The following is an 8,081-nucleotide window of genomic DNA, read 5'->3' as shown; positions in this document are numbered from 1 at the left end:
ATGTTGACGCCAAGAAAACAAAAAGAACACTTTTTCCCTCCCAGAAACTTCGCGTTTGTTTCCCTGGAATATTTTGCCTGAACCGGGAAATTTCGTAGGATCAGAACTCAAGTGGATCTTGATTAGAATGCACTATGCAGCGATTAAGGAGCTCAGGGACCTCAATTTTGGGAAATCTAGTGACAACTCCCCGGTTGAAAAGGAAGGCCTTGAATTCATGGGCCGCTGTACAGGACACCTTTTTTTCAACCAAGGTACTTTATTTTTTCGTTCTCTGGATTCTATATTGAGTTTGGGTTAATGGGTGTCAGTTATTTTTCATGCGTTTTGTCGGATTCTGATTGTTTGGTTTTGATCATAGTCTTTTAGGGGTTTTGTAGGGTTTTTCTTTTTAAACTCGTTTTCTTTTCTTGGTTGGATTTTGATGTTTTAGGACATATTTGAGAAGCACAGGGTGGTATTTACAATTGGAACTTCTATAGCATCGGTTGCTACAGCATGGGTCGGTGAGTTATGCTTGAATTCATAATTATTTGTTCTTCAATTGTCTTCTCTTTTGTTTGCCTTTCGAGATTTATATTAGGTTGTTTGTTAGTGATTTTCATTAAATTTTAGTAACAAAATTGAGTGCCACTGATATGGATTTGCAATGCATCCCAGTGCCATTGTGAGCCAATTCCAAACTAAAAGTTGAAGTGCAAACCTTAATGAATTGTATTTGATATATTGTATTACTTACGAATGAAAAATTTATTTCATGCAAAAGGATGTAGAGAAGCATCGAGGTTGGTGAGGAAGAATATGTTATTGAACATGGTAAAGGTTTATTAAGAGAAAACCTAAACTTTGAAATATAGCTCTGAGATAAGATTTAGTACTTTGTGGGATTGTAGTGTCTCCTCCATACCCCTTCACTGACCACATCTTCTCAAGATTTGTGTGGCATATCCAGACCATTTCTGTTCTTGATTTCTGTAGATATTTGATTTTCTTGACTGATGGCTTTTTGATGGGATGGGGTTAAAGCCTAATCCTTATAAAACCTCTTGTGGCAAGTCTGGAGATGTACATGAGATTGAAAACAGTTTACCAAGTCAACATATACTTGGTTATTCTCAGGGAGGTGTAATGACAAATAGATAAGGCGCTTATATCATGGACTTCACACTCAGTATGTCAATTGAGTCCAAGTTGATAACTTTTGGATATCTTATATCAATTTAGTGGGCAGTTGCTTAAGTATTCATAGTGACTCCTTCAATGAAGTCTTTGGACGAATGTCTAATCAACAGCTCTATCTGATGGTGCAGGATATTCTTTACGTCACTATCATCAAACAAAAGTTGATCAAAGGCTTGAAACCATTGAAAAAGCTGTGAGTATTGTTGCATAATAGTCGATAGTTGTTGAATCATGTTTTTGTTCTTCACTTATGGATCATATGCTGTTCCAATGAATGAGAAAATATAGTTTCCTATCTAGAAAGTTTTGATTGCAACCTCTCAACAACCCCACACCCCCTCCCTGGCCCACACTCGTGCAAAAGAGAAGAAAAGGTTTCTACTGGGTTGATCTTAGCTAGCTACCTTTCGTAGTCATACTTGGCATTGTACTGAATGTTGTGTAACTTTATTCTCATTGTTGTCCTTTTATCAAGAAACTGAAGCAGGTGGATGGTATCACTTGTCATATGCCTTATGCGAACATGCCCTCTTCCCCCTCGTCAGGGCTGTCTTTATTGCATTTTGGAATTGCTTTGCTTGCAGGCAGGGGTTGGGAAAACTGTGTTTCTCTTCCCCTTCCCTCCACTCCTTTTTATTTTGTTTTGTTTGTTACATCTGAATGTACTTTTTTTTGTTTATGGCAGATGAATAATAATTACAATCTCGACCATTCAGAAATCAGAAAGATTGCTGGTTTGGGAAGTATCAGTGCTCCTGCTTGTTTTGCCACTGCTGGAACCGCTTTAATTGTTGGGTTTGTTCCTAAATGTTCACTTCAACAACAATTACTATTACTTGATTTTCTTGAAATATAAAGTTGTCTATTCAGGGATTCAGGTCTTTCTGGTTATTTTTCGTTAGTATTTTTGTGTGTGCTACAATTAAGGAAATCATTTATGGTTATGAATTTCATAAGCTATTTGAATATAAGAGGATCAAGGTGGTTGTACACGTCCCATGCGAAATGCTAATTGAAAGTGATACTTTTTCATATGGGTACCATTGCATCTTTGATGGAGTAGAAATTGTATGTCATTCACTAGTGATAGAGGCATTCTTCTAAACGAAAGTTAATTTTGCTTCAGGATTTAGGATTTTGAGCAGTCTTGGGTATAATTGGCACTTACATCTCGCTTAATTTTGCACCTAATGCAATATGTTTGGGGCATTTAGATGCATCAGTATGATGAAACATAGAAATAACAATAGGGATTAATTACAGAATATTATTATGGACTTCTTGGCAGAAGACTTAAATTTTTGGTTGTCGGTGGTCTAATTGTTTGGGTTCATATGTTGTTCTTTATAATGGGAGGTCTATTCCTAGGATGTGAAAAGTAGGCTAAAAAGGTTCTCCTCTTTTTAATTTTATTATACAGAAGTTGCTTACAGGATGCGTTTGCTTGACTTGGTGCACAGTTCTAGACTTCTAGGGTAGAGCATGCTGAAGAGACTTGGTGTTTGCCATATAGGATCTTTGTTGATGCAGTCCTATTGAGAACAGCGACAAACTAGCATCCCTTATTTGTCATTGAAAAGTTTCCATGGTTATCCTTAGTTCACCTGTAGGATAAAGAAGAAAGGATACACCTCTGTTAGGATGTTGATAATGAGAAGTGGCATGCTAGATGAGCAAAACCAGATTCAAGACATGCAAGACCAATGTGGGTAGTGAGGAACTACTTTTCTGCGTGTAACTGATGTTGGATAATTTTTTCAGCCCTATCAGATTGTCCAATACAGTTGAACATGCATTCAGATTAACTGTCTCAGGTATATGTTCTTTAATAGAGGTTTGCGTTAGAAAAAATGTCGAGAGAGTGAGCTTGGCCAAAGTAAAGGTATAAGATGGGCAAGTGACAAATCCAAAAAGAAAATGCAAATTATTGCATCACTGTTGAGTCAAAGCCATCACTATTTGAAGACAGGGTGAGGGAAAGTTGTGTTGGATGGTTTTGTGATTTGCAATGACTGTATTAATGCACGTAGTACAAGTAGAAAGCAGTTATCTGATGCGAGGATAGCCAGAGGGAATGAGGTGAGAAAATCGATATGATAGGCGAAGTCTCATTAAAGATGTCACTTTCGATAAAGATTACTGGATAATAATTAGTCGAAACCAACTAGTAATGATACTTGTCTTGTTTTGTCGAGTCGACTTGTTGAAAAGAAAAAACATGTATAGCAGATCATGCATCATTGTCTCACCTCTCCATGGGTGATTTCCAAGTTGGATTGTTGGACTCCTGTTCTATTTCTGGTTTGATCTGTGAAATTCTAATTGAGTTAAATGTAGTAAATTTAGAAAAGCACTGCTTTAAATAAAAGAATGGAATATCTCAGAGTTGGTTAAAACAGATTGAGGTCTTTTTTTTTTTTAAAAAAAATTATTTGCTTCCTCACACTTCGACTGAAGAAAAACTCTACTTTTTAACAGTATGAATGGCTTTATTAGATTCTCATATTTCCACCTTTTTTCTGAATTGCAGGTATGGCTTGGGCTGGCGAGGTGGAACATGGTATGCGAACAGGAAGTTCAGAAAGGAGCAGATGAAATTGCTAGGACAGATAAAGCCTAGAGGGTGGCAATTGCTTGGGCGGATAAAACCTAGAGGTTTGCAATTCCAGTTCCTTAAAAGACAACTAAGAAGGTCTAGAATGCCAGAAAGTGCTGCCAAAACTCCTGAAAAGATGATTTGAGGATACTCCTACCACACATACTTCTGGAGCAAATCATTAGTAGCGCACTTGCTGATAACTTGCAATGGGAAAAATTATCAATATAGTTTTATACCATTAAGGTTTATTTTTGTACTGGAATATATCAGAAGGAAATAAAATTTGTCAGTTTCTTCTTCCCTCTGGCTGCCTTTTCTTTTGGGCCTTCATGTGTCGAGTACTCAAGATATGATACAAACGGTTTCTTCGTTTTCTCTGCTTATCCTGGTTGGGGAAAACCTTTGTACTTAGAAAGTTGTTGAAATACACCTCCATTTTATGGCCTCTTTGGGTTGCTCAGCCACAAAAAGGTTTTAAGAGTGAAAACTAAGGTTACGTTTGGTACACGGAATGATTATTCCATTAATAAAATGAATAATTTTATTGAAAATAGAAGAATGTGAAACAGTCTTGGAATAGCTGTTCTCATGGACAATGGGAATGACTATTCTAAGTATTAGATCTTTATCATGTATTCTAACACTGACAGTATTTTATTCCACATTCCTCTATTCTTAATAAAATCTATTTATTTATTTTAATGGAATTACCATTCCGCGTACCAAATGTAACCTAAATTGCTACAAGTTGTGAAGAACAATTGGTACAGCTAACATTGCAGGCAACATACTTGTTGTCTTGGTTGCAGGAAGAAAACTTTGACATCATTTTTAACATATAGAAGTTGGTTCATACTTCTTGTCTTGGTTGCAGGAAGAAAACTTTGACATCTTTTTTAACATAGAAGTTGGTTCCTTCATGATCACTTTGACGTCTTTTTTGACGTAGAAGTTGGTTCCTTCATGATCAAAGGATATAGTTGTCATTTATTCATTCTCAGGTGCGGAAGAAGTCCATTAAGAACATCACTCTGTGGGGTCTGCCATAAATTCATGATTCTTGTGTTTATGCAGAATCTGCTTTGTCACGCATAGAAAGAAGGTGACGCTTAGATTTCTAAGCCTATGTTGGAAGCACGTTTCAAATTCTTACTGAGGAGACAAAAGGAAGCTGTCACTCATGTTTTGGCTTTACTGATTTGCCTCATTGGTCTGATCACCCTCATGTTGGAAAGCAACCTGGAGGCATTTCGCTTAAAACTATAGAATCGTGGCAGTAACGAAATCCAAGCTAGATTTAGAGTTTTATTCTTTGATAATAGGAATTGGGTTGGACCCACAAAGATGCCTTGTTCAAACCACTTTTACAAATCTGTTGACAAAGCAGATTAAGCGCTGTTCATGTGAATACAAGTTCTGTTTTTATCTGGTTCTCTGCAACTATAAAAAAATGCTAGGACTTTCAAAATGGTTATACAGGGAATCAAATCATATGAAGATGGCCAACACTGTGGCTTCAATAATACTAGTTATTCTGTTTTGTGGGTCAGCAGTTGGTACTAGAACAAGCTTACTTTCAGTCAAAGCTCAGGGTGGTATGTCTGCAGTGGCACCAGTGGCCAGTGATGGTATTTGTAAAGCGATGGTGCAAAGTCAAGGCTATGTTTGTGAAGAACATACGGTAGTATGCCTGCATTTATTGGTTTTCATAAACCAGATATTGAGTTTGTGAAAAAACCACCAAGAGATACAGTGTAATGGGGGGTTTTGATTGGTTTCAGGTAACAACAGAAGATGGTTATATTCTCAGTATGCAGAGAATTCCAGAGGGGCGGTCAGGGAAGACTCCAGGACAGAGGCCGCCAGTTTTGTTGCAGCATGGCCTCTTGATGGTTGGTAATTGTTCCTTGAATGGTCGGTTTCCTCACAAGATTCATTGATAGAATTATGTTCTTGTTATATATAACAAGTTATGGTGTGGTGGCAGGATGGGATAACATGGCTGCTATTATCTCCAGACCAATCTTTGGCTTTCCTCCTGGCTGATAATGGGTTTGATGTGTGGCTTGCTAACACCCGTGGAACCAAATATAGCCGTGGGCATGCATCACTAAGTCCCAATGATCCGGTTATTTCTCTCTCTACTCCACGTGTTAATTCATCGATTCTCTAAAAAAATTAGCCATAAAAAATGGTAAATTTAAACATTTAATTGCTATTCTAAAACTCATCTTCAACAAATGAGGCTCAATATGTGAAATATTTAACTGAAATGACAGTTAAATTATGAAGATAGGGTTAAATACTGTTGTTTTGATATTGTTTTAAATCACCATTATCTAAAAAAAATTTAAGCTAATACAAAAATTTGATTTTAATCAATCAATTAAATTTTTTAACAACAGATTATCTTTATTGGCATGGCATTTGACATTCTCTATAAAGTACTTTAATATGCTATTCAGGCTTATTGGAATTGGACATGGGATGAATTGGTAGCCTATGATCTTCCAGCTACAGTCCAGCATGTGCATTATCAAGCAGGACAGAAAGTGCACTATGTTGGGCATTCACTTGTGAGTTTCATGCATTCCACAACTTCATTTTGTTCTGGGATTCCTTTTAACCTACAGGCAAAATACTAAGTTTCAAGATATATTTCACAGGGAACATTGATTGCTCTGGCTGCCTTTTCGAAAGACCAGCTGGTGAACATGTTGAGATCAGCTGCCTTACTTAGCCCAATTGCTTATATGGGTCAGATGCCCTCTCCAATTGCAAGAAATGCTGCTGACAACTTTGTTGGGGAGGTAAATGCTGACACCATCCTATTTGAACTATCCAATTGAATTGAACAATTTGACAATTCATTTGTTTTCTTATAACAGGCCTTATACTGGTTGGGTGTTGATGAATTTAATCCAATCGGGTAAGCAAGCAACCCTTGTTTCTGATCTTTTCTGTGGTGGTGCCAATCGATTTTGGTGAAAAAGAACTCATGTTGGTTTAATTCTTTCCCTAATCGAACAGGGAGGCTGTAATTAAACTTCTTGAGGATATCTGCAACCAGCCAGATGTTGACTGCACCAACTTGTTAACTTCTTTCACTGGTAATATACGTTTCCCTAATTTGCTACTTAGCACTCACACCTGGAAAAGTTCGTCTTCTATTAGTGGCTTAAAAATCATGTTATAATTATGTATAGGCCAGAATTGCTGCTTGAACTCTTCCGTAATAGATGTTTTTCTAGACCATGAACCTCAGTCAACGGCTACAAAGAACATGATCCATCTGGCTCAGAGTAAGTGCTCCTATGTATACCATGATTTCAACTATAAAGCTAAGTAGATCAAAATATGGTTTCTGAATCGAGATGGGTATTTTATTTTTTACAGTGATCAGAGGAGGAGATATAGCTATGTATGATTACAATAATGAGGATGAGAACAGGAGACACTATGGGCAGCCCACTCCTCCATTGTACAACATGACAAGCATTCCAAATGACTTTCCTCTCTTCCTCAGCTATGGAGGGGCAGATGCTCTTTCTGATGTCAAAGATGTGAAGCTCTTGCTGGGCAGCCTCAAAGATCACGATGGAGAGAGGCTTGTAGTTCAGTACAGAGGTGATTATGCTCATGCAGACTATGTCATGGGAGAAAATGCTAAGCAAGTTGTGTATGATCCTCTCATGGCTTTCTTTAGGCTTCAATGAGGATATTACATTTGAGATGTGCTACATGTACTTTTTGACATAGCAGTGAAAATCGCCATTGAATCTTGGATCCAATGGTGATTTATCCAAAATTCAATAGTTATTTTCACTACCATGTCAAGAAGTGTGTACTTGGGAGTGCATGTAGCATTCTTCGAAAAATAAAAGGTGTTAATATGCTCGTTTCATAGTGTTATTGGCAAGCAATTTTACATTTTGATTGTATAGCTCGATCAAAATTTGTTTCTTTAGTGAAAAATCATACTCTGGTTTGTAAAAATAGTTTTTCTATTTTGGGTAAATGCATTCTCAAATGTCCTTGTATTTTGAGGTTTTGACAAATAGCTCATCGAGTTTTAAAAAGTGATTAATTAGTCAATGGGATAAGCACATAAGAACAAATTAGTCAATGTCATTAAAAAAGTTGACAGAATCCATTAATGTGCCACATCAATATCAATCAAACCGGTCCAGAAGGAGCAGCCGAACCACTCCCTCATTTGTCTTTGGCCATTTGAGGGTGGCCAAACCATCCATAATGGTCATGAGGGTGGTTTGACCACACCACCCTTATATATGTTCAA

The 8,081-nt window shown here is 37.2% G+C and overlaps 1 protein-coding gene across 2 annotated transcripts; it reads left to right on the top strand.

The window, feature by feature from the left end:
• On the top strand, positions 1 to 7,761 carry LOC132183290 (triacylglycerol lipase 2-like). 2 transcript variants are annotated; one of them, XM_059596694.1, is made up of 13 exons: positions 1 to 254; positions 434 to 506; positions 1,311 to 1,375; positions 1,868 to 1,977; positions 3,713 to 3,837; positions 5,576 to 5,673; positions 5,769 to 5,909; positions 6,247 to 6,357; positions 6,448 to 6,591; positions 6,670 to 6,710; positions 6,812 to 6,891; positions 6,988 to 7,083; positions 7,178 to 7,761. In XM_059596694.1, exons 1-13 carry the CDS (start codon positions 135 to 137, stop codon positions 7,495 to 7,497), a joined length of 1,524 nt encoding a protein of 507 aa, XP_059452677.1. In that variant the 5' UTR covers positions 1 to 134; the 3' UTR covers positions 7,498 to 7,761. The 2 variants fall into 2 exon arrangements, with proteins under 2 accessions (XP_059452677.1, XP_059452676.1); XM_059596693.1 differs by lacking the exons at positions 1 to 254; positions 434 to 506; positions 1,311 to 1,375; positions 1,868 to 1,977; positions 3,713 to 3,837 and adding an exon at positions 5,126 to 5,462 and having other exon boundaries at positions 5,563 to 5,673.
• Positions 7,762 to 8,081: the final 320 nt, after the last annotated feature.

Source organism: Corylus avellana, chromosome ca5 (genome assembly GCF_901000735.1).
Source record: "Corylus avellana chromosome ca5, CavTom2PMs-1.0".
In the NCBI taxonomy this organism is placed as follows: domain Eukaryota; kingdom Viridiplantae; phylum Streptophyta; class Magnoliopsida; order Fagales; family Betulaceae; genus Corylus; species Corylus avellana.
Note: the sequence above shows the minus strand (reverse complement) of the source record. Positions and strands in the feature narration are given on the sequence as shown.

Bases quoted from the DNA above. Each gene is read 5' to 3' on its own strand.
- LOC132183290 (XM_059596694.1), top strand. From the start codon at position 135: ATGCAGCGATTAAGGAGCTCAGGGACCTCAATTTTGGGAAATCTAGTG. The intron at 1,376-1,867 runs GTGAGTATTGTT...TGTTTATGGCAG, and splicing joins TTGAAACCATTGAAAAAGCT to ATGAATAATAATTACAATCT. The intron at 7,084-7,177 runs GTAAGTGCTCCT...TATTTTTTACAG, and splicing joins CATGATCCATCTGGCTCAGA to TGATCAGAGGAGGAGATATA.